The following is a 27,420-nucleotide window of genomic DNA, read 5'->3' as shown; positions in this document are numbered from 1 at the left end:
GTCAAACGCACGATAACAAACTCCTCTCTTTCTTTAAATAACAAAATGAATAATCGCGTATTTACTTACTCTAATTACATTATGCATCTGTAAACAAAGATTCATTTTTCAAAAATCATAAAAACGAAACTTTATTGAATTTTTTTTAAATAAGTCGAAAATAGCCGCAATATTCGTGAGAAATTAGACCTCAATCAACTTGACAACTTATTTCGTATTTAAGAAATATACAGTAATAAGTTAACATTAACAACTGTAGCCTGTTAAGTGAAATAATATAAAATAAAAATGTATTTAGAATTCGCATGAAAATATTATTAGGCACCAAGATTCAGCCTCGAACGTTAAAGGTTTTTCTCTCTTTAATTGTATTAAAAAGTATATAATGCTACATGTCATTCAATATTGTATACCCACGGCAGCCAACGCTATTTAATGCACAGTCGAGCTGCAGTCGGATACATCCTGCATGATCGTGCACCCACACCGTCGCAATCGCATATCTCCGACGCATCATCCTATTTCCGTACAATTACGAGTAACATTATCTATGGAAATTGCCACTTACCCGCGCGCACGATGTGCGCAAGGATTAAACTCGGCGTAGGTATTCAAACCTTAAATAGCGCGAGCCGGTCGTTCCGGCAATGGCAGCTTTCATCATTAATGCAGGGGAAATACCGGGAGGAGGGGGGGGGGAGGGAGGCATACCGCGAAACCGGCTCGAGAAACTTCTTTAAATTGGACGACGGCCGAGGGTAAAGTGAATGACACGGCATATCGGTCGGATGGTAAACGAGGAAGCGAGAGAAGATTATGATACCACGGCACGAAACGGACGACGGGAGGGAAGGAGAAAGAGGGGAGGAGAGAGAGAGAGAGAGATAGAGAGAGGGCATGAGTCGGCCGGTGGTATCCGAAACGAAGTCTTAACGACGGAACCGATGAAAGCGGTTCTCCTATTAGCATTCTGTATAATCTACTTGCGAGTGCATTCGAGCGACGACGTACGACTAAAGCTTTGCAGTTACGGGGGAGTGGGTACTCGCGGCAGTCTTCGAACTCCGCGGCAAGAGCCACTTTGTAAGTTGTACCAGCCAAGGGGCCCGCAGACTAACTCGCATCGGCCAGAAGTTCGCCATTGGTTTGGCGGATTTCTGATTCTGATTGAGTGTTCTGCTATACCCTTTTCGACAACTGCGTGCGCGCGCGCGTTATACCAGCGGCGCATTCCGCATGCAATATCGCCGATATTCAACGACGTGCATCGCGTTCTCTCTCTCCTCGATATCAACTTCTTGTAGCGCTAATTGAATATCTAGCGGTCGAGTGGCGAACGGGAGCAAGGGGGAAAAGAGAGGGAGGGAGGGGGAGGGGGCCTACGATACAATAAAGCTGGTGGACGAGAATTGATATCGTGAGGAAATGAAGCGACTTTATTTCGAGTCTGTTATTTTCCCTATAACGTTCGTTCTAATTTCCGTTAATGCAGCTGTTAGACGGCGATAATAATAAATGAATGGGAATAGTTTATAATAATACAAACGAAAGAAGGACGATAAATCAGTCTGGCGAAAAATAACGGAACACGTAATTACTATTATATTTATATATTCTATGCGGAAGTCTTTACGCGCGACGTGAGAACGAACGGAAGTAATCGGAATAATTGCAACCAGTTCGTTAATATATGGAGAAAGAGAACGCCAGCTTCCTTACTCACCGACCACTTCGAGATAACCGATCTGGCTCTTCATGGGATCCGTGTTTATCTGACACATGTACCAGCCTCGATCGGACTCTCGCACTTCCCGTATGTGAAGGAACCACGTTCGGTGGTCGCTGTGGGAAACCGCGATCCTGTGATTCTTCGTGATCACGTGGCTCGCTATCGTTAAAATGGTTTGCGTATCGACACGCAGCCATGCCACCTGAAAAATAAGGTAACTAATATTATTACATATGACACGACATTATAAATAGTTAATTCGTTTCTTTTTAAAGTAGAGAAGACCGGAGCTCGTTGACACAAGAGGTAAGTTGGCATTGCGTTCCGTTTAAATATTTATGGTTAAAGAAATGGAAAAATTACCGTAAAACATTTCTTTATTAACATATTCTTTAATAACATAACTTTTCTCTGAGTTTTGTTTAAATCAAATAAATATTTCAATAAAGAGAGAGAAAAATCTGATTCGAAAGGAGGCAAATAAATTTTTAAGCGTTTCAAAATTTCACATTAATGTTTCTTACCTCGAGAGAGTAAATCTAAGTGACATATTAGCAATTAAAAGAAAAGTTTCCATTACTGTACGACATGTTATTTTGAGAATTAATCGTAATTTGTGCAAAATAAAATTATTTAATTTATATGATTTACTTATATTCTGTAAGAATGGGGCACGTTGGCTCATACTTAAGACAAGCTTAGCTTGACTTACTGTAATAAGCGTGTGACCTTTCAATTAGAATTTAATTATGACAAAATGATTTTTATTCAATATTTCTGTGGAGCAGGCTACATCTAAAATAGTTAACAATTATTTTTCTATAACAGCATTTTGCTATTTGATCATTACTAAATAACTTTAAAAGATGCAATCTTTTTTCAAGGAATACATATCTGCGACCTGATTTTACTTCTATTATGTGCCCATTAATTTAATATAAAGTTTTTCGTTTAAGCAACTTACATCGTGATATCAATTTATCCCACTATATTGGGGTAAATTGGCTACAATGTAACATGTTCGTATTTCACGTATTACAAAGAAATTGTACAGTATACAGAATCGTTCCTGACATGATAGAGAAAAGCTCTTTCTATCATATTAGTATAGTTTAATTATATAATAAAGAGTTGTTTAAAAAATTGAATGCCTAAATTGTGAAAATTGTGTCAACGAGTCACGGTCTCCCCTATATGTGTCTGTTTCTTTGTTCTCTGATTTTTTTATGCACAGCATAGAAAATAATTTTAATAGTTTTAATACGCAATTTAACAGTCGATATATTAGATAAATAAAACTGTCGCAGCATTCATGTGTTCTGCGTTATATTTTAAAACGTTTTAAAATTTGTACAGAATATAGCAATTAAATTGGAGTATTTTATTCACTTGAGCATTTTAACGCTGTAATAAAACGCAGTTATTAATCACACGTTAACAATACGTATTCGAGATGTGCATTCTCGTTAAGGAAAAGAGCCGTCCCCCTTTTTTTTCCCGTGAAACGTACCGCGGCGCGCGGTCGGATCCCTTAATTCATAAGTCTCCAGCCGACTTTTGTATTCCAGTTCAACGGGCCGGCGATTCTTTTCCCGCCGTCTACCTTTCCACTGGCATTCGCCTTCGGATTATTCCCCCTCGGTTTCCGTTCCGTCCATATCAATTATAATTTTTCACGGGGGCGCGGTCGTTTCGTTGGTGAAATAAAACGCCGCGCGGGATCATCCGGGAAAGGGAGGGGGGATGAGGCGGACGGCCATTCCGTTATTATATTATTCCAACAGTTTAATGCTCTTTTATTCGCGAGTTATTCGCGCCCCGTGTCCCGTATAACGAAGTTTCACAGATAATTGCCCCCCCCCCCTTGGTTTGTTGCATACTGTTTTCGCCCCGTCCGGGGCAGGTCGATCAAGTAATTTATAGTAATTTAGAAGCGAGAGACGGAGTGGTGCGTATCGAGCCACTGCATGATACGAAATAAACCACGATGAATTATGACGTTGTGGAAATTACACACAGGTCACGAAATTAACGGCAAATTGCAAGCAAGCGAGCAACCTAGACTCTTTTTTGCGAAAGATTTTTTTTCCCGCAACGTGCGTTCGGTAATGAATCCGCGTACACAGATCAATACCACAGATCCGCCGTGGTAACCATCGTCAATTAAATCGCTTCCCTTTATTGTCGTCGCTTTTGCAAAAGTCGCTCCGCGAGTATCAACGTGCGATTGTTGCACAACGCAATCGGCGAATTAATTAAGAAAAGCCCGTAGCAGTGTACGTGTATAACGTTTGTTGTGCATCGTTATGCGCGCCCTTTGCTTCTCACATTGCGCCCGCCTCCGCGTATTGCCGCGCGCGGCGGAGAGAATAGTGACACAGACATTATTGACATTAAATAAATCGACGAGGCATTCTTAACATTTTTCCGCCGCGCCATCGTTTGCGATCGCGCGCGCTGCCGCACGCGCTCCTCTCAAGCGTAACATTCGATTACGCGATCAGCGCGCTTTCTTTGTGGGGTTCGAGCTCGCGAACGAGGCGCGGGCAAGGGGAGGGGAGGAAAGAGAGAGAGAGAAAAAAAAGAGAGAGTTGCGCTGCCGGCGTTCTTTAAAGTAATCATCTCCCTCGACCGACAATTGCGCGGAGTTCGCCCCCGGGGCGCCAAACATCGCATGCATGTCGTCCCAGAAATTATAACGTGAGCGGTATCCACGGGAATAAATGTTTTACCCACTGAAATAGCAATTCCATTATCCCGCGCCTTTGAAGATACGAGGATGCAACCGGACGTTGTGAGCGCGCAGCACGAATGCTGTACCAGCGCGCCGCGAGAATGCGGCGAGAATATAACGCCGCATCCGCGTCGCCGCCGCGCCGCCCGCGCCGACTGTCCGTATGGATAACTCGTGCGTATGGCGTTCGCAAAAGGCGCGCAAGAAATTATACGAGCGCGCAAATCGGCAAAACGCGACCTGCACCTCTGCGCCCCTGGCCACGTCACGCGAATATAGCCCTCGCCCAGGCGCTTTTTTCAAGCGTGGAGAATCGGATTTTTCTTAACGGTCCGATTAAATTTGCCGTGCACGCGCGTGCGGCAAATGATGAAATTCGGACAGCTGCAGACTGGCTAGCTCACTCGCGGATCGCGAATTTGCTTCATTGACTTGTTATACCTGCTCGAACGATTGCAATTTCAACGATCTGCCCCTTTCTCGATTCCGCTTCAGGCGTGAATAAATGTCGCGCCGGAGAGACGTTTCGCGCTGCCATAGCAGCGCTTAGATATCAACCTTTTATAGGGCACTAGAGTATGTTATTTTATTTATCACTCCACGCGGCTGATACACGGGCCGATGGTGGGGTGTCATCTAGAAGGCGAGATGATACTTTATCACTCGGAAAGTGAAAAAGAAGGGGCAAAACAGCTTTCATCTGTGATAAAAATTATATATGTTGCGCATTCCTTCAATGTAAAACTTTTTGAAAAAGCATTAAAAATTTACTCTTACTGAGTATAAAACGCTTTCTTCTCTTTTCGCACTTAGTGAGCTATGGGGCAGAAACAAAGAAAAGACGTCTGATGAGGTATTATCTATATAGATCATTGAAATTACAGATTATATCAATTTGTTATATTCGTGTATCGTACCAATAAAGCCCGTATCAGACTACGCATTGGAGATTAATGATTACAAATTGAAGATTAAAATTCAATTTAGACAATTGTAATTTTAATCCGTTTTGTTCTTTGATTGATTAAATTCTAATCTCCAATTCGCAATTCACAATCTTCAAATATGTAATCTGATAGGAGTTTATATCTAGTATTATTAGGAAAAGGTCGTGCGAGAATAACTAAAATGTTCTTCTGCTCGATAAATTTAAACAGATTTTAATAATTTTATTCTATCTTCATTAAAATTTTGTCAAGTCATCGTCAATTTCTCTCATTTAAGAAAGTCAATTAAAGTAAAGATGAGTAAATAAATAATAAAACGTGATGATGAAAATATAGAAAAAGACGGGAAAATGGTAATGGCTGATACATCTCGTTAAGCTGGAAGATACTCGAGAACGAAAGGCGCACGGAGCTTCATTAACGAACCGTCTCTCAGCCGTCGACCTTTAATCCCAGATTCGACCGCGTCGATTACTCGGTTAATTATCTCAGATGACGCTGCTTCAAAGTCACCGGTGTGACGGAAAGTACAGAGAGAGAGAGAGAGACAGAGAGAGAGAGAGAGAAAGAGAGAGAGAGAGAGAGGGAGAGGAGACTCGGAACACGTGCATCTAGTACGGGCGGCTCTCGGATGCAGATATCAAGCCGGGCGCCTGTAAATCTGCCAGGGACCGGTGTGAAACGCTGGGACGGTTGGATTAGGAGAGGAGGTAGAGGTCGAGGACTGGTCGACCACCTAGTCGGAAGCATCGCCATGAACTATTGCATTTGATATCCACACCGATGAATGGAAACGTTGAGCGCCCCGTCCAGCGTGGCGCCGCCATCTCTGACCACGATGAACGGTGAATGCAGGTATAATGCCGCCGTCGTGCTTCCGCCGGCTATGATAACCAAGTATTTACGGCCGCGACCATCGTGCGAGAGTTTCTGTAATTTACGGAGACTCCGAGAACCCGGCCCGCGTCGGCGACTATGTGTCACACACTCCCGTGCGCGCTTACTCCTCGCACACTCGAATTTCGCACATGACTTTTCTGGACGGAGCGGCGATGTGGCCGGTGGTGACCCTGTAGCTCTCGTTTTCGGGGCGACCCCTCTTTTCATATGGGAGAGGCCGGGGTTAAAAGTAACATTTTTTTGTTTTCATAAGATAAAACAAAGTCTATATTTGCTATAGATTTCAAATTCACAAATGAGGAGGAGATTCGAGAATAGTTTCACAGCAATTAAATGTCGTTAATTCAATTTCTAAAGATGTTATGATAATCATTTGAATAGACCGAGGCACGTTGTAACTTTTTACCCCAATGGGGTAAGAAGTAACAACGCTTTTTATCCTATGAAAACAAAAAATGTTACTTTCAATACCGACTCCTCCTGTTTGTTCATTAATTGATCTCCCAAGTATGCGAGTAGAAATAATTACTAATAAAATTCAATATTTACAAATGAGACCCAAATAATACCGTTGAGAAATATTTACTTATGTGATGCGCAGACACTTTACACACAGCGTGCGTTATTCGATCAGAGTGCGACGCGATTGTCATGGTCGCTAACGCAGCGGCATTAGGCCAACAGTTATCTCGTTCAATATTATAGCGTTATCTCTTTTTTTTTGACAAAGATATAAGCTCTGTTACAACTTACCCCTGTTACTTTTAACCCCGGCCTTCCCTACAATTCTCTCAAAAATCCCTCAATAAAAATCTTATCAATAACTTTGAACTCAGTAGATACACGCAAAGACCGATTTTGTTGAAAGACCTAAAAATTTTACTAAAAACAGATCTGAAAATAATTTTTTATTGAATCATTAAAATAATTTGTTGAAACGTTAAAACTGATAAGTATTGCTATAAAACGTTTTGATATTCTAGCAATCATTTTGACTTTCGCACAAAATAATTTTGACTATTGAACAAAAATTATTTTTAGATTTGGATTCAGCAAAATTGTTCTTTCCGTGTACAATTTTTCTTTTTAAATAAATCGAGCGAGTCTGTAATCGTATCCTTTGACGCCATTTTTATAAACTAATTTTTACAGATGACACTCTCTTCTAACGCGCATGGAATGCATCGTCCGTCCATTTCGCCTCTAACAGCGCTAATGACGTCGGTGCTTCCAGCACAACCACAATCCCGGAGAAACTTTCTCTCTCTTTCTCTCTCTCTCTCTCTGGACGCTCGTACACAGGCCGTACACATCGGTGCATCCGGCATAAACTTGTTTCGCGCGACGGGTTTCCCGACTTTCCCGACGTCCGCGACGTGTCCCCGGGAAACATTCGGCTCAATTTCTACTTCTCAATTTCCGGGAGCTCTCTTCCTCCGTATAGTTGCTTCCTCCCAGAATCGCGGCCCGTACCTCGAACGGCGCACCCCGAAGTTTTTGACAGATTCGCTCGGACGAGGATGGTGTGTAAGCAGAGATTCCGACGAACTTCGCTCGAACGACGAGATCGCAATCTTACGGTCATCGGCGGTCGCCGGGGATCAGACTCGTCGCCGAGAGAGAAAGAGAGAGACAACCGAGATTACTCATAGTCTCGGATTAATTTTCCGGGGCCGGCGGACGCACGCGCGGCGATTCACGACGACCAGCGACGACCGCAGCGTCCGCAGCGACGACAGTTCGGAAAGACACGTGTACGAGCTTTACGACTTTACACGAGAAGTCCATCTTGGATCGTATATATTTTCACACTCGCGGCATACGTGGCCGTGTGGCAAAAAAAAAAAAACCGGTGGCGCTCGCGCGCTCTAAACCAGTGCCAGCCGTCATCTTTGATCGGTCACGGCTGCACGATTTCATAAAAATGGGTATTCTTCTCTGAGGCCACTGAGGCCATGTATTAATCCAATTACTTGTATAACCGTTGATTCCGCACTGCTGTTACAAAGCAACTGTAAACTGAAATTGTAAATTACTTTCTTCCCTGCAATTCTTTTCCCGCAGTTACTTTCTTCGCGCTGGAGCGACGCGACGGTAAAAACTTAAAAATTCCCGGGCACTCGCACGCAGTGCCGTATTTTAATGTAAAGCAGGTATTAATGAAACAAGTTCCATCTCGCAACGGCGAGCGATAAAGAAACCGGGCTTAATGGAAATTTTCAGAGATCGCACAGGGACAAAGGGCTACGAGCTACTGGTAATCTCCTGCAGCAACGATCCGTCGTAAATTCGCGTCTTCATGCGAACACATCGCGAGACACTGTACATATGTATGTACGTATTATAAGCGCGCGCGAGCCCGCAGCGCCGAGTGTTCAGACGAGATGAAGCCGCGGCAATTCCGAAAATTCGCGGAGGCTTCCTGCTCTCTCGCGGAATATTAACTAAGCTCGCGTGCAAACAGCCGCCGCGGTTCGATATAATTTCGCGCGGAATTGAATTCCAATACGCCACTTTCCCTCCCCCTCCCCCTTTTATGTGAGGACGACGTTCTCTCTCTCTTTTTTTCTCTTCTATTTTTTTCCGCCGGATCCTACCGCGAGCGCGGGGATAATCGGCTCGAACGACGGAAATGCATTCTACGACGATGCACTTTGGGGGATCGGGATTTCATCACCGTTAGCAGACGTTCCGCCTCGTTCCCGGGGCTGCATTGAAATAAAGTTAGCGAAACGCTAACCACCGTCGAGCCACCGTGGCCTCCTGCACCTCATCCCCCGTTCCCCCTCCGGGGATACTGAAGTGCTCCCCCGTAACCCTCCGCCTTACTTTTACCCCCCCCCCCCCCCTCGGAGTCTCTTCCAGATCCGACGGCGCTCGCTTCTGTACGCGATACGAAGTTATTTCGATCTCGACGGTGACTTCGTTAGGATCGGGACAAGCACACTTCGAATTGGCACGTTGGATTCATAAATACGATTTCGATTCATATGGCACACACTACACGCATGCGACACGCACGTTTCGCATTAACACAATGTTACGATCACGTTACTCTTTTCTTTCAGCGTTCTGGCTGAGGTTAAATATACGTATGTATATCTATCAGCGTGTTGCATGGTTTGTTCACCGTATTTTTCTTTCTCTAATATTCCTTTGTATGCGTAATACAATTTAACTTGGATTCTAACTCAAATTTATTTCCAGATACTCGTCATCAGCGCCAGCTTTTTCTCCTATTCATCGCACAGCAAAATTTCAGAGTGTCTTCTCACACAGAACAAATTTTTGAATATACTCCCATCTTCTATGCACTCTCTGTCTTACCTTTCTTCTTTGCAACTCATTATATAAATTATTATTATCTGACATTATATTTGAATTGCCTGTTTAAATAATTTATATAATTTATATTTATATATAACTTTCCTTTTATGTATGTACTGTACATTTGACTTGTATGTATTCTAATAATATGTATAGTATAAATGATATGTCTTTTTCTTGTATTCTATATTACGTTGATAATTATTTATTTATAATATTTACTTATGTTTATCATTCAAGGCATTAAATCAGCTTCTCAAGATTCTTGTCCATCACATGCAATTAGTACTCGTATTGTCAATTCTATTATTGTAGACATATACTTTCATCACTCTCTATATTGTTGCTAGTCACTGCATTCAATGCCTTCAATAAAAATAATCACTGCATTCAATAAAAATTATAAAAAATTTTAATATCATTATTATTTTATTATACGCTAGTATCGTCATTTTCTCATTTTTTCTCGTATTTCTCGAAGCTTGCGGATTTAATTTAAACGACAGCGGAATTATATATATTGAAGCCAAGGACCGTCCCACATCGAACCTCGTTCTCGGAAATTGACGTCACTTAAAAAATGAATGCATCTAATTGGTAAGTCTCGCATGAAGATCTCGGAAGAAGACCGAGTGATACTACACATGGAAACCGGTAGTTCCGAGCGGTCGGGAGAACGAGCCAACAGCCGGCGAAACGTGTCTGGGTTGGCGCAATTGGCGCAAGGGGTTAGCACGCGAGATACAGTAAACCTGGCATAATGATGGGGTATTAAGGTAATTAAGGTCTCCAAAGTAGTCGACGGGTGTTGCAGCATTAGGCGAGAACCCTCGAGAGGGCCCCCTCCCCCTCTCCCACCCCTCGAAATGTCAGCACGAAATGTCGTACGCGCGCAATGCTGGGCAGATCGGTTCGTCCATGTACGCCCCTTACGAGCGGCTGATTCGATATTAACCCCTCTTCCCTTCCGCTCTCATCCCATCAAAATCATCATCGTCGTCGTTCCGCTTACGCGCAAAGGGATAAAGTTCAAACTTAATTGCGCCGCAAATGCGCGATCTAAATGCATGCGTGACGCGAGCAGCAAGACTCGTCGTCCCTTTTCCCTTTGCCCTGCAGCAAAGCTCGTGGCATATTTTTAACTTAGGTCGGAAGCTCCTCTCTTTTTCCCTCGCAGGCATGGGTAGAAAAGAGACACCTTTGCGAACTTTAATTAATATTGCCGTTACGATACACCTTTGCATTTTTCTCTCGGAGTGCAATTTTAACTTGACGGCGCAATTTAATGGATGTAAATGTCACGGGCGTAATTATTATTCGTAATTATTTAAATGTGTGTGGCGAGAGTGGAGGTGGCGTGGGTATATCGCGTGAATTAATATTTCCTACACTAGATAAAACGCGCATCGCGCATCGTCGCGAATCAACTTTTGAGGAGGGGTCGGGGAGGGGCGGGGAGGGGAGGGGAGAGGGGAAGAGGAAGGGCAACCTTTAGCTTGCAGTTAATACGCAAAAGGTCGAGAGGATTAAACCTAATCGTCCCGCTAATGCACGATCTAAATGGATATTTGTCCCGCGGGTATCCGAAAGAAGACCGCAACAACGCGAGGGGAAACGGCAAACGCAACACATTGGATTCCCTGTGTTCCAAATCTCTGCGTATAGTAATTATGCAGCAAATTGTATGCCGCCTGTAGCAACGTGCCATTAGCCACGGTAGAGATTAGACACGTTTGCGTTTTTGCTTAAAAGAGCTTAATTAATCGAAATGCAGGCGAAGGGGCAGGAGGCGCGATACGCGAACACCGAATATCTTTAGCAAAAAATCAGCGCGCGATAATCATTATACATACATACATGTGTGTGTGTGTGTGTGTGTGTGTGTGTGTGTGTGTGTGTGTATATATATATAACGCGCTCACGTTGTCGACGCGCATTGCAAACGTTGCCGCAATTTTGAGTACCCCGTAATTTGCATTAAACCATCCGACGATATTCAAATTTAGTTAATTCTACTGACTGATTAATCCGATACAACTGTGATGCGTAAATATATTATAACAGGAGATCGCGCTGCTCGCGACTTCTGATGTTCATTCCTGACGTGAAACCATAACGTGAGGGATCGGAGATCTAAAATGAGATCCTTGAGCGCGCGCGCGCGCAATCAACGAGCTGTCGATTATTTTCCTTAATTCCACGTGACGTTGACGTCGACTATTTATATCGCGTCCGTGAAATCTCTCCGAAGAGAGAGAGAGAGAGAGAGAGAGAGAGAGAGAGAGAGATATTCGCGAACACGATTCCTCAATTAACGAATTATCTGGCTTTACGTCGCGGTTATGCACCGCGAAAAGAATGGCCATCGGAGCCCATCGTGATCGTTTCAGTAATCTGCGTTCCAAATGCATATCGATCTCGCGAGCGCGCCGACCGCGATAGGGAGATTTACATTTTCTTTGCCCGTCCCGCGCGCGTTTGCCCTCTCCCCCCCCCCCTCCCGCCGGTTAAATTACATTACAATGCCGGGGTCTGTCAAATGGCGAAATAATTCCGCAAATGTTCCTTTATCATTGAATTCAACCATCGTGAAATATTTCGCGAACGCGAAAATCTTGTGGATCTTCGGAGGACGCCCTGAATTCCAGCGACATCGTTTTCCTTTGTGTCCTTTTACACTTATTATGCAACACGCCATAGGCTAAAAGGCAAGGCTAACTGCCAACGTTAATTCTCTATCTAAATGCATATTTACTTCATGAATATCGGTCTAATATCGACTGCACGCGCGAGCGGCAGTCGCGAAATCTCTCGAGTTCGGCGAAACGAAATGGCCATAAATAGTGCAGCACGCGTTGTCTTCGAGTCATCAAATATATCGATATAACTGATAACGGACAATTCGTATTCACGTTGCATTCCCTATGCGTTGCACTTTAATGCCGAGATAAAACGAGACTAAAACCTTTTTCGTTGTCATTACAAAATTCGCGTCTAATAACACTGTAAAATTCACCGGGCTATACGACGTCGATAACATTATTGCGTCGAGACGGAGTGAAAAATTGTATGTTCCCCTCCATTAATCGCGTTTGCTCTCTAATTAGCGAGATCGATTATACGTTTACAAGGTTGCCAAGAGTTACGAGCCCGTGCCCTGTCACGGTTGAGAACAACCGAGGGTCCGAAGGGGGTTCGTCTCGTAAAACTTTTTAACTTCATCAGCTATCCATTTAAGCAACGTAGTTAGTACATTTTACAAATTAATGCAATTTTTCGTGCATCAAACGTTGAGTTTCTTTACTTTCGCACACAAATGTCCTCCAGTTAAAACAGTAAAATGGATGTCGACGAAACACGTTTCACAGTTTCTCACACACACAATCACACTGCGAGAAGAGTGACTGTAATTGCATGATAAAATAATATTATGGTACATTAATTCTACATATAAAACTTGTATAGCTTTGAGTGCGTATAACAACTAAAGTAGTGTGATATAACTCATGAGATAATATAAACAGAGTGGGAGATTATATCATACCGCGCGCGCGCGGTGTTATATGACAAAATCACATATTTTTCACGGCGAAAGTAAGCGGGGATAAGTGCCCGTCAAACATTCACCGCTATTTTTCGCCGACTCGCCGATTGCGATTGGACAGCTGAAGAGCAAATAGAATCGGAGGGGCTCAGCCAAGTATACCGGTACATTCGGGGCAGTTACAGAGTTAATAGTTTGTGGATTTAATCCAGCGAATCCAGTCACCATTATATAATGGCACGGTAGATCGTTCCGGAGAAATGGTTGAATCGAGTGAGAGAGTCCCGGATTAGCGGATGCATCAGTGCTTACAGAGGACCATGATTAATCCAGCCCTATGGCCCGAAAGCCGATGAGTCGGGGGAGAGGCGGCGGCGGCCCCTGCAGGGCAGACGAAGCGGAACGCGGAGACGGAGCGGTGTTTGCGAATTCAGATTGATCCGCGACTGCCAGATGCAACTCCTCTCGGCGACGTGTAAATTCGCTTCTCCCCCGTCGTCGTCGTCGTCGTCGTCGTCGTCGTCGTCGTCGTCGTCGTCGTTGTCGTCGGAATATAAATCGTCGGTGAAAATGAGTCGGCGGGAGAATACGGCGAAGAAATACAACGATCGCGCGAACCTAAGCGCCAATTAGACCGCCGGTCTTGTTAGAGGAAGATCAGAACCACCCCGTTGGCGAGCATCGATAGAGTTGAATATCGATCGCCGGACGTTTTATCATAATGAAGAGCCATTATCCGTCGTTAAAGGTTGAAACGATGAATGAGCAATGAGAAGAGAGATATCATATCTTATACTCACACAGGCCCGCGGTAAAGCCACGTCTCGATTCATTTTGTATTATTCCAAGTTTCCAGCTCGCGTAAGATATTGCGCGCCCGTTAAATTCGCCAATAATTAACGTACCCCGCTATTATTAATGAACCAAGTTACATTGTCACACTTAGCTATGCCAGAGGCGGCGCGCAATTAGTTAGTTATTATCTAGTTATTTTAATGAAATTAACCTGTGGCGCGCGCGCGCGCGCGAGCGACGTCGAGCTGCCTGCCTGCCGCGTTTTCGGACGGTTGTGCGCGGCTGTACGGCTTTGTAATTAGAGTTAAAGCACAGGACGACGGTCATAAGAAGATCGGCAGGAGCCAAATGGTAATCGGTTGTGCGACTTTTAAATCCAGTCGGGGGGGCATTAATTAATGGTTATTCGAGTCGAGGAGCGCCGAATGCGCGGGCCAAAACTTCGCAATTAAAATCCAAGCAGCGCTGATAGTTCTCGGTCGAAACTATATAATCTCGAGAAGACTAGGCTCAATCACCCGGTCAACCCATTATTATATCCTGAGGCCATAACTTAGCCCAGCTTTCATGAACACCTATTATATAGCGTTGCTACTATACCGAACGCCCCAGTTCTGTCGCTACCTGTCGAATGGCACACGGTCGAAAAGATGTAATTGTTTCAGAAGCAAGACAATAATAGTGCGCGCGAGTTTGTACTAACTAAATGTTAGAATGTGTATCGAGAAGTAGGTTTCAAGAGACTAAATATAGGTTAAATTGATTCCGTTGAATCAGTAATCCGATTTGTCAACTCAAAACGGAGTTCATTTCTAATTACTACGAGAAACAGATTGAAATGACATTTAAACATTCACGATTGCACTCGCCACTCTGTTAATATTTTTCGCGGTTAAATAAGCAGCGAGATATCGGTCCACTCGCGCGCGGGGAATCCCATTTGAAATCCCGGTACACGCCTGATGCGAGTGACGGAAAGCCTCGGCGCGCTCGGTGTGCGGATATATCGCGTCACCCCGGGGGGGTGGGGGAGGGGAGTAAAAGGGTTAATGTCCGCGCGGCGCGTATCACATGTAAACCGGGGGCGACGTGGGTCTGGAGAGGCGTCGTTATCTCCGCATCGTGACGATTCAAGCCTTCCGGCATGAGCCGCGGCCGTTATCCGTCATCTTAATGCATAGCCGGAACACCAACCGACGCACCGCCGGCTTATAAACGGCGCGATTATTCCGCCCTGTCCCCACCCGCAACGGACTCCCCTATCTCCCCCTGTGTGGCCAACGCCATGCGCCTCTCGCCGCTCCCTCCCCCCACGTAAGCAATGTCGGCCGCCGTGGACGGGTCCGCGCGCGTGGTCTCTATAAATGCATCGATTTGAATTTCATGTCGGGCGAGCCGGCGCGCGGGATGAATAGTTTTCAATACCTTTCCTCTTGTCGATCCTTCCCCGATTCCAGTATACGCCGTTCATCGCGTATAAATCTTCCCCTCGCTCTCTCTCTCTCGCAGATGCTTCGCCATTCTTCGTAGAATTTCAGTAGTATAACTGTGTGTTTCCGCGATTACCGCGCGAAGGGAGCTGGTACGTTAATATTATACGTATAACTTATTTTAATATTATATATCGCCGTGTTGATAGAAAAGTTGACGCAAATAAAAAAATTAAAATTTTTGAGGTACTGACGGAAAATTGACCTCAAAAATTTCTAAAAAAAAAAAAAAAAAAAATACAAATTTTTTACTTGTGTCACTTTTCTCTATCAGCGCGGCGATATATTTGAAGAAACGTGATTGATCGTTGAGGAAAGCTCTTCCATCCGCGCAGTTGGCTAAGAATAATCACTATCGCTGCGCCGAGCTGTTTTACGTTATGATCGACAATTAGAACCCAAATAACCTGCATCGTCCCTTAATTAAGCAACTCTCAATTAATTCTCGATTGATGGAATGTAATTCAAACGTTGCAAAAGCCGCAGCGCACACGCGGTACATTCAATTGCAATTCGAGCAGCATCGCGCATGTAACAATTGTTACAATATTGCTTCTAATTGATCAGAAAGGTAGAATATTTGCAAACGATGCTATTTAACGATGCGAACTACGCGTGTAACGATAGAATTTCTTGTTTGTAACAATAGTCTACAATTAGATTAACAATAGAAAATACAATGTTATGTGTTGATATTGTTTTTCGTATAACTAATTCAATATTCATCTGTAATTATGTAATTGTCAATCCTTTGATGCAAAAGATGAAATATTAATAATTGTGCTAAAGGTGCGATATCACAAATTCTCAAATAATGGTAACATGGATTGTAATGCGAGACATAATTGCGTAATAATCGTAGTATAAAATTAAACATATAGCAAGCTTGTACCCCGAATATCAAGTTTGTGGTTTTCATATCTGTATCTTACATGCCGCGGTTTAATTTAGCCTTAACGAGCTCTATGAATTGTATAATTAAATCGTGTATTACTCATAAATTTTATATTTATTTATTTTATATTTATATCTTGTGTATGTAAGATATAGTAATAAATGTTATACTTATAATTTTACATCTATATTATTTAATTACATTAAATAAATTTTGTATGTATATATATTTACATATATAAGATATTTCATAACAATACAATTATAGTAATAAAAATACAATAATGAAGAGTAACCTAATATGCCGAGTGCTTTTTTACAGGACTTTGTCAAAAGCATTCCTTCGTCAACATTTTTCAGCAATTATAATTCATTGTGCAGCGCGCGTAACACAAGTAGCATTTAATGTGAACAAAGTAGCCCAGCACTTTCATTACAGTTCACAAAGCTAATGCCCTATTGTTTGAGACGCCTTTTCCGTTTACACTGCACAACGGCACCCTTTTCTTCGCGACTCTCTTATATTGGCCGCAGCGCTCTCTCCTACGGCTGTCTCGAATGCCAAACAAATATATGCTCGGGAAAAATTTCTCGTACAAAGCTTATTTATAACCCAACTTCTCGCGCACATACCACAACCGGAAAACGGATAAAAATGTAACCTTTTATTCTAATGAGAGTTTATGCACGAACTTTGCATGACAGTTACAGCAAATTCGTGAAAAGTTTGTCGCCGCGTATACACGTGGTGAGGGTCATATTAAATCTGCGTGATTATTTTGACGCTTATTTGACGAACAGAATTTACATCTACCTATGCGAATTCAATTTAAACGATTACGAGGCAAAAATCAACATTCGTCAGTTTAATACAGAAATTTCGCGTCACAGAATTTACTCGATATATTCGAGTGATATTATTATTAATCATTCGAGTATTTACATATTAATCGGAGAGCAAGGGAGAGCCTGATGAGCAATCGATCCTCGGAAACTTTATCAAATTCCTCTACGAGACGCCTCGTCTTCACGCGGGTTTCATTCCCCTAATTAGTGCTTCGCGAAAGCCATTACCTATATAACATTGTCGCTAAACCCCCGTTTCAGCTGTCGACAGCTGAACCGTAATTGCGAATAAAGACTACGAATAAGATCGTTCCCCCTAGCTTGTACCCCGATGAGTATTCATTTTTATACCTTTCCGCGTAATTTTACTAATTAATTAACTAATTGCTTCTCCTGGAGGACGGGAGGGATTCTTCAGGGCCGTCTGAAGTGCCGGTGTAAAGAGCGCCGGAGAGAGATAGAAATTCATTTAATTTTTTTCGTAGTTTGCTAACGAGGTCAATGGGTTAAACAACTCGACCCCCCCATTGTATGGCGCGGTTCTCTTTTATTCCAGAATATTTCTATGAGCAGTTTAATCCCGTAATATACCATTTCTTTTGTACGCTAATGTAAAATGTGTTAGTACCAACTGTAGTGTAAAATTAATTTTGTGGAAAAAATTAATAATATATATATAGCATACAGTCAGTGGTCGATTACGACCACTGACAATATTAAATTATTTTAATTTTAATATATTATATTAACCGTATGTAAAATTTACAGTTTTAACAACTTGACCTCGCATGACGGAAATATCTCAGACGACGTAAAAATGATGAAAATATTAAAGATATATACATATTAACGGTTATTTAAAACACGGCGTATTTCTATATATTATTTCAGTTAAGATTTTTTTTTATTTGACCGTTTAAATGCATCGGTAATATTTTCACAATTAATATTGCGAAACTGTCGCGTCACTTAAAATGACTTAGCGCCATTTAGATACTTCTTATCATGGTTGGGGCATTCGCGGTGCCTGTGAAATGGCCGCGCAGAATTTCGCAGCCAGTTCCTAACTACTTATTCATGAATTATTCTCATAAGTACGCCATAAAAACAGCATTTTATGATCCCTCAAAGCGCAACTTGAACGTTATAAATAAAAGTACATCGGCTGCTAAACGGATTATGTTTGAGCAACAGTTTAAATAAAATATAAAATAATAACCCTATATTAATAGCAATAAAATAAAAAAAGATATTACTATACTTCTTAATTTTTGGATATTTGCAGTATCTCGATTTCTTGAATTAATTTTATCGAGACCTTCATAACTAGCGTGTTGATTCATTAGAAAAATAAACTGTATAACCAAGATAAGAAATTGACTTCTTTTTAATGGTCGCATGAAAGTCTAGGTTTACTACAAAAAAACTTTATAACTGTATATCCATACTATTTAATATTATTTAAACAATATGAAGAAAAAAAAATGATTTTTGAAGAAATTTGTGAAATACACAAAGGTATGGCGGTAGATTTAATTGACACATTAACGATATGCTGTACTTCATTGAAAAGCTCGATCGATAGAGCGTTTACACGTTCCATAAAAATTCGAATTACCTTGTATCCGGCGAGATCTTGAACTACGCAGGAGAGAATGGCTTCCCTTCCCACCGGCGCGGTTACATTGGCTATTGGCTCCTTGAATTTAGGATCTGGAAGGGAAGATAAAATTGCATTGTTTTAGAAATAAAGTACATGTAATCGACCTGCCTCGTAATAAAAGAATCCATTTATCCTTAAAATAACCAAATGATATAAATACATCCTTTGAGAAGAACCTTTCAACATGTCGATACATTGAATACTTATGTAATTGTTTAGTATAAATATACACCGCTTCTAAATATTGTGTGTTTCACTTATATTGCATTTTAACTTATATATATATAAACTTAGCGAAAGGCAATTCTGTTTTAATTTATTCAATTTTAATTTAAAATAAATATAAGTGAAAATAATCAAATTTATTCTATCGATGTTAATTTATTCTTTCGATAATTTTTATTTAGATTTACCTACATTTTCTATTTAAAACGCATAAAATTGATTTTTAAAATCTATTTAGTGTTCGAGAAATAATGACCCAAATTAAATCAGTTTGCTTGTTCGTTAACATTAAAGTTATATAAATATATATACCTATTGTTATGTTTCATTCTAGATTTTATCGAAAGTTTAATCTTATTATCTTTCTTAAAATACTAAATATTTCCTGTAAGTATCATTTTATATTCCAGCAACATTCTATTAAATTAACTTCTAAATTACGTTATTTGTCACATTTAGCCTTATTCCACTTTAACGTCTTTCAACATTTACTATTTTACTATATTATTGATATGCATGATACATGTAGATATATAGGATGGCTCAAATAAAATATTACAGACTAATATCTCAGAAACTACTCGATAAAAATGAATTTTTACGATAATAATTTTACGATAGAATAATTTTCTTGTTACAAAGAAATCCTTTAAATGTGACACAATTGAATTTTGGGAGTCTATCTAAGGTGAGAGGAAGGGCAACCTTGAAATTTCAAATGATACCATATGAAAAAAGTAACATAATCGGATTCGACGTTAAAAGTCAGGCAACTGTTACTTAAAAACATTTTTCCTAAAATCGCAATATTAAATTTATGGATCATGAAATGTAGAGATATGTATATTGTACGGCTGCCTTATAAATCTAAAAATTAAATTTCTTTAACAAAATTATTTTATTAAAGATTAAAAAGATATCAAAAAAAGGATGTATCCTTTTTTTGAATATCTTGAGCAAAACGGTGTATCTTCAAATACCAAGCGTGAAGACGCTAATATCGTATGAGAGGCGCACCGGAAGAAATTATATCCAGCGATATATAAAATATGATATAGAGCGGCCGGGGAGAAAAATGGCCACGGCAGCACAGCGTGAAAGATAAATGCACGTTTGGATTGCCCGTTGCAGATTTATCCCCCCGGCAATTTAATGCGATATTATTGGATGCACTCGATGTGGCGTGCAATACGATTGGTTTGTGCGCGCCCTTGATCGGATATCGGTATCTTACGGCACCAGTAAAAGAGGCGGATATCATCGAATCACGAATCATAATGTGAGTGTTACGCGTAGAGCGTGGAGTAAAGGCCACCACACGTACAAAAATTTTAATCGTATATAACCGTAAGGTCGTAAGTATATTGACCGATCACATATAGTCGAACATTCTAAAACGAAAGCTCGCAATTTTGATCGTGATTGCTCAATTTCTTTACGGCCTTATGATTACGACCAAAATTTTTGTACGTGTGATGGCCTTAAGGAAAACGGATGATCATGTGTTTGCGAAAACGGGGAAGATCGATGAAGGAGGGGAAGGGAAGGGGGGAGAGGCAGTCCAAAGTGCAAGTTAGTCATAGGCAATTTGGTAACTTCGGACGTATAGAGCTATTCAATCTTCCATCAAATGTGCATTGTACCAAGTGCATTGATCATTCGTAATGTCGAACGTAAGTATATAGGACGCGCGGTATCGCGGAATGCAATCTGCACAATACAGAGCTTATGACAATGACCTCTACACAAATTTCAATTATGACTACCTCGCCGAACCGGGCCGCACGTTATATCAATAAGAATTTTCGCGCGCGCGCGATAACGCACGAAATTGAATTTGATGGCAAATTGTATAAAGTACAAATTGATTTTTATTCGGATCGATAAGTTTTATTATATCATCGTTATTGAAGCGAAATAAATTGGTTAAACTTGAACGTGCACACACACATGTGTAATCGCGGGAGAAAAAAATTAAATTAAATCTCCCCGCACCATTCGGCGTATATCTTTACAAAATGTGAAAATGTACAGAGAGAGAGAGAGAGAGAGAGAGAGAGAGAGAGAGAGAGAGAGAGAGAGAGGGTAGCGCGGCGCGCAAAGAGAGCGATCAGTGCAAAATGTATGTATTCGATTAAAACGAATTCGCGGCGACAAAAGTGTGCGGTATCATCCCGATATACGTGCGCGATATACACATGCACGATATCGCTCTCTTCCGGCAACAGAATTGTAAATAAAACACAAGTACATCGGGCGCGCAGTCACAAAAGCGTCAGGCCGTTCCTCCGTTGACGATAACGCGCAAACGTCAGCATCGATCACCGGCCAAGGACATGCCCGGCTCACCCGTGTCGGGCGGTAGGATTCACCGCCGGTATCCACGAAATTATTCCGGCGACTGCATTACGATATTGTCCATCAAATCTCGCCCGAGTCAACGCACACCCACACGGCGCTCTCCGACAACGGAACGGCAAACGTGTGGACTCGCCGAAAGAGAGAGAGAGAGAGAGAGAGAGACCCATTAAAAGGTCAACATCCATCAAGGGCCAAAAATGCTCTACGGAGATTGTTTGCGAGGGCCGTGGAGCGGTCGGAAGGGGAGCGCGAGCGGACGGGGGAAGCTAGAACTGGCGTGAACATAATCGTAGATGGCTCCGTAATGGGAGCATAAGGGAACCATAATTCCGGCGGAGAGTTTCCCGTCCGCCGGCGTAGTGGTCCGGCCGGTGGTGGTGGCTCTCGCGGGAAATTCGGCCGGTACCAAAGCCGCCGCTTCGGCCTTGCCGGGCATTGATGGATCGGACCTACCCGCAGAATGGCCGTCCCGCCGTCCGAAGTGTTCCGGCGAGAGCACCGCGCCGAGAGGATGTGAGGGCGAACGGCGCGGATTTTTTTTTTTCTTACAGGAAATCAGGAACAAGAAGCGCGCGGCATGGCGGAACGACTTCTGAATGACGTACGACTCTCGCCGTCATCCGTACTCTCCTTTATTCGCGAAGAATGCGCGAGCTCGACTCTCATCTGCATCGAGCCTCTCGATCCGCCTGATCAATTGGATGAAATTGCGTGGAGCCACTCGCGATACGGACGATATGTATATGACGGATCGTCTTCCGAGCTCAGGCGGAACGCTGTCGTCTTCTTATACTCCGGTAACAACTCGCTATTTAATCAAGAAGCTCTAGGAAGCTAGTAACTAATGGCCAAGAGCGAGTAACTAATGGCCGTGAATAGAGAACGTAATCGATCGTCCTGGAGACAGCGGGACGGTGTATAACGTGATATTTATTCTTTCGGGATTATCGTAGATTCAATTCCTATCGAAGTATTGGAGTGTATGAAAAGCCCGCGGCTCTGCCTCGTCACATTTAACTTGTCGCGATCTCTATCTCTCGGGGTTTGTGTTATAAAAGTCGCGCACCGCATTTACTATACCTTCATCGTATTTGCATCGCAAATCTCGAACGATAACGTTCTCAACGACTTTGGAGTTAAACCGCCGCCGCCGCCGCCGCCGCCGTTGTAAATTTTGCCAGAAGCGATTATCTACGCGATACTTTTGTCGATTAACCTTCCGGAGCCAGAGACAAAATTGCCGACATCGACGGATTCGGAACGTACGCGGGCCGCCTGCGATTTTTCGCGACCCTCATACGACCCGGTCCGTCGCTTATCCCGCATATTGTCGCCTATGGCATGGCATTTTAAGTTATAGCCGACGAAGCGTATGTAAGTAATCCAATAGTCGACTATTTCGGAAAAAAAAGCGAGCAAGGAACGGGCGAGCGCACGCGAGAGGTTTGGACGCACGAGGTTGGAGGGCGATAAAAAATATCACGAGCGTTCGCCGATGCACATCGTCACTAATGCACTTTATGGCGACGAACGTCAAAATATCAACGTCCGGATTTCGAGCACGAGAGAACCGGTTACATTAAAAAAAAAAAAAAAAAAAAAAAATTTCCGTCCGCCCGGCGACATTTATACGATTCGAAATAAGTTTTCATTTACGATCTCATTTATCTAGGGTACGACCGCTGGCATACAATTCGGAAAAAACAGTGGTATAAGCGCGTACGTCATTGAGAAAGAAATATGTTTTCGATACGGCGGGTGATATACATATAGAGATGATACATAAAAATGAACGTATAAAAACGACGTGTAATTAAAAACCAGAGACAAAGATGGAAAGATAAAGAGTGAAGCTTCGTTGCGAGTGAAGTGATATTAATGTCCTTATAATTAATCTCTCTAAGCGCACATCCTCCGCGTTATATTAATAATACTCTCTGTCCGTAAATAAACCGCAACCTTGTCTATCGCTATCGCTCGTGAAAAGCCCGCATAGCCGAGAGCCAGTGAACCGCGTTGAAACATCTCCCCGCAACGTGGCATTTCTCACCTCGGCGACCATGCTCTCTCTCTCTCTCTCTCTCTCTCTCTCTCTCTCTCTCTCTCTCTCTCTCTCTCTCTTTTCTCCCTCGATTTTCGTCGCTTCGGTACTTGAAGTGGAAGCGCGCGCGCGCTCGGGCTCGGAGCGAGGTCAAACGGAAGAATACACGAGAGATCACGAAGGAATCGTTGATGGGTCTCTCCTCCCCGGCGGAGAAAAGAATTTCGGCGAACGCAACCGGAAAGTCCCGGGCTCCTCTCGCAGAGAGATACCGAAAAACGTTATCATCATCGCAAGTGGACGCTGAGAAATCGACGGTCCAGTTTCCAGTCCGTACGCGCGGTTGCAACACGCCGCGGAATAACGAAGAACTATAACGTTTGGTCCGACGACCGCGCGCTCGCATGCTCTTACTTATTTTGTTCCTCTCTGGCGTTTATGGCGGCAGCCGCCGGCAAATACGCGTCGTGAAATCCCCGAAGCGCGAGATGCTTTATATACGCGCGTTTTCCCTCCCCCTTTTCCCCACTTTGTCGTACCTTCGGATTCTCGAAAGCTCGCCCTCTTTTGCGATCTGCTCGCAGTATAGCGCTCGCTCCCCTGCTCCACCCCCCCCCTCCCCCGCACCCTCTCCCACCCTGCACACTATCTCCTCGTCCTGGTCGACCTCTCCGCTCTCATTATCCGATCCGTCGCGACTTATTCAAGTTGATTCGCTGCTATCCTGCCACTTCCTGCATTCCGTGTGCACGCCCTTTGACTCTGCTTCGCTGCCCGCGATTCGGAAATACCGCGCTGGTGGCGGGTCGAGAATTGCTCGCTTTCATCTTTCTGCTCCCGTTCCGATCGTTTGCAAGACTTATATTTACGTATACCGCTTCTCATATAATTCCTCCCGGATAATAACTATATAATCGCGCGCTACAATCACGATTATTAATAATTAATTATTATATTTTAAGTATCTGTACTGTGTTGCAGAAATAAAAATTTCACATAGGGTAAATAATTTTCTAGAGCTTATTTGCGACTAGACGCGTCTCAGGTTGGATAATATCGACGCCCCGGAGCCTAATAGGAAATTTATTCGCTCCCTTTCTCAACGCGAGCTCTCATTTCTTCATTCTCTGTCTTTATTCTCAGGTAGAACATTCCCATCCTTTTATGCATCGTCTAATTCAGCACTTGGACTTCGTTTTTACCCGCCGTTCTTCCCTCTCGCTCCCACAGCTACGTCCGTCTCTCTCATCGTTTCCCGTCTCCCCTTCTCATTTTCTCAAGACCCAGACGCCTCTCTCCGTCGGCCTCCGTTTCTCACTCGTTCATTTTCATCCCTCTCGCGCGCTCCAGCATTTCGCGGCTCTCCTCGTGAACCCACGTGGTACAAGGCGTATAGCATAATAACGAGCCATGAACAGCGCAACGCGCCTGGCCGCTTTATTTCACCATTTCTGGAGCCTGAAATATCTCGCTCCTCTGAAATCACTTCGCGCGGGCTAGCAGTAACTTCCCTTCCGCGCAGCACGGCTCTCTCTCTCTCGTTGCAAACGGCTTAATGCCTGCAACGGTAACTCATTCGAAACTCATTCCTTGGCGAGAAATAGTTCGCGGGGAATCTACGGGGGGAAACACGGAGAATAGGATCCGTGTCCAATTTGTTGTAATAATAGACCACGACGCCGACCACGAATTGATGTGCCACGGTCCGCCGGAGATAAACGATGCCTCGCGACAAAAGAGCTTTCGCGTTTTAGTCACCGTTAATGTTAAATGTTGAGCCACCGCTGCCACGAGATCGTTACGCGTCCCTCATCTATCCTGCTAACGTAACTCAGTTGCCGCGGAGAGTTTCGGTGTCAATTTATTTGCAATATTTAGGACTTTATTGATGGAATTAAAATAGAAGAGCATTTAATTCTCGGTGGAGTGCGCGAAACGGATGAACCCGATGACCGCGAGAAATCGTTTTCGTCCTGAAGAAAGAGGCCACCGGCGGAACAATTAATTATTCCAGTGTCGTGTCGTACAACCGGGCAGTATGTTTGTGCGCGATATCACTTGTGTCGCCGGGCATTTCAGGGTTTATTGCCGCCGGGATGTGTTGGCAAAGAAGCAGCATGTGATACTTGTAACAGATTGCATTTCGTGTCGGGACACACTTTGTTATCTGGGTTTACACTTTCATGCACCCAGGAACGACCTCACGTTTCCTACGTCGTGTCGGTCTATTTATTTTGGCCACTTGGGTTTTCAAGGTGCTGTCGACGTGTTCGTGACAGCGGGCTCTTTTCAAGTTCAGCAATCCGGTCTGCAAACTATTGTTGGGTAATGTCAGCTGATATATGTAAGGTTGTCTGCGCGACGGCAGCACATACGTGGAGATATTCTCAAGCTTACACGCACACACGATGCTGTGGAAATATTTTTATATTATTTAAAATGCTCTTATCAACGCCCTTTCTCTCGACATCGTGAAACCGCATGGTTTCGCACGATTTACACGTCGTAACCATTCCAGAAGAGTTAACGTTTCGAATTTGATAGCAAATTTAACTCCGGCGCTGTTCATAATTTTTTAACGTGTATTTAGAATAAAGTTCTGTGTGTAGTATCGTACGAAAAGCACATATAGATTATTTAACGAACAAATATATTAACTGAATTCATTTTTTTCCATTAAGTAAATTTACAGCTACGCGAGTGTGGATATGTTCTCGAATAATTTTATTACACAACGCTCTATTTTATTGATATCTTTTTCCGGCGGTAACTAAATGCTGCACGTATCATGATATATTTTTATAACGCAAGCTATTTAAAATATCGCCAGGATGACTCGAAGCATCCAGCTTGCCTGATCTTGCGCGCTTACGCTCGTAACGGCAAACCTATATATAAACGATAAGGTTTATAAGTAAATCATCCTTAGCACGAAAATATTGCGCTTTATATATTTCGCATTTAATAAGTAATAATAACAATTCAGGTTTCAGGTCACTGATTTACGTGAGTTTACAAAATAAATAAATTGAACTTTGATATTTTCTTTTTCAAAGATGGAACACGCCACGAGAATGTAGTAAAAGTTCCTCGCTGAAGAGTCGAATGAACGAGCTTTTAATTTGAATGCGCTCGTTCATTTAATTTAAAATGGTAAACTATAAATGTAAGAGTTCAATTACTTCGACATTTAATCGATTTGTCTTCATGGTAGAATCAATCCAGATGCTACTAACTTTTACATTTATTTGTCTTAAAAATAAATCATTATCGAATTAAATAATTCAAGTTTCAGAATAGTATTTCTTCACTTATATTATTATAGATTCCTAATCGTAAAAAGATTTATATTTAATTATTCTAATATAGATTCTGTATATTGTAATATAATAGTATATGCGTATATAAATATATGAACAATCGTCGAGAGAAAGAGAGAGAAAATGTAAAAAAAATTGTCGAATAAATGCATTTAAGAGAATTAGATTACGCTACTTTGGAAAAGAAAGAGATAGAGGCAGATTCGTTCTTTTTTTCCCTTTATCTTCCCTTCCGCGGTCCTGAGAGATGAGGAATCTTAGTTCGTTCGCACAATTCAATTACTCTCTCCGAGTTCAAAAGCCGGCGGGGGAGCACGCCACCGAAAAAAGATTACCCACGACAATAAAAATACCGCGCACATCGGGATCCATAACCCGGCTTCGGTGAGCTACCGGTATTCCATCGTCGACGATTCGCATTTTCTGAGAAGGGAACACACAACCCCTCTTGCCTGTTCTCGGCCTAAGATGATTTACATTCCGTCTACCCGATTGTACTCGTCGGGAAATACCCATAGCTGAAGAAGGGAGAAGCGCGCGATTTCTGACGCACTTCTCCTCCACCCTCTCCCTACCTCGCACTCTCTCTCTCTCTCTCTCTCTC

General features: G+C 42.7%; 1 protein-coding gene across 2 annotated transcripts in view; it reads right to left on the bottom strand.

The window, feature by feature from the left end:
- Window positions 1-27,420, bottom strand: part of LOC105456339 (neurotrimin) — a 195,018-nt gene that overhangs the window by 48,203 nt on the left and 119,395 nt on the right. For both annotated transcript variants that reach the window (XM_011700299.1, XM_011700298.1), the window contains exons 2-3: window positions 18,825-18,919; window positions 1,724-1,931 (exon numbers count right to left, since the gene is read on the bottom strand). In XM_011700299.1, coding sequence (XP_011698601.1) covers window positions 1,724-1,781 — 58 coding nt within the window. In that variant the 5' untranslated portion in view covers window positions 1,782-1,931; window positions 18,825-18,919. The remainder of the gene's footprint in view (window positions 1-1,723; window positions 1,932-18,824; window positions 18,920-27,420) is intronic.

The sequence above is a fragment of the Wasmannia auropunctata genome, unplaced genomic scaffold (genome assembly GCF_000956235.1).
Source record: "Wasmannia auropunctata unplaced genomic scaffold, wasmannia.A_1.0 LD335709.1, whole genome shotgun sequence".
Lineage (NCBI taxonomy): Eukaryota > Metazoa > Arthropoda > Insecta > Hymenoptera > Formicidae > Wasmannia > Wasmannia auropunctata.
Note: the sequence above shows the minus strand (reverse complement) of the source record. Positions and strands in the feature narration are given on the sequence as shown.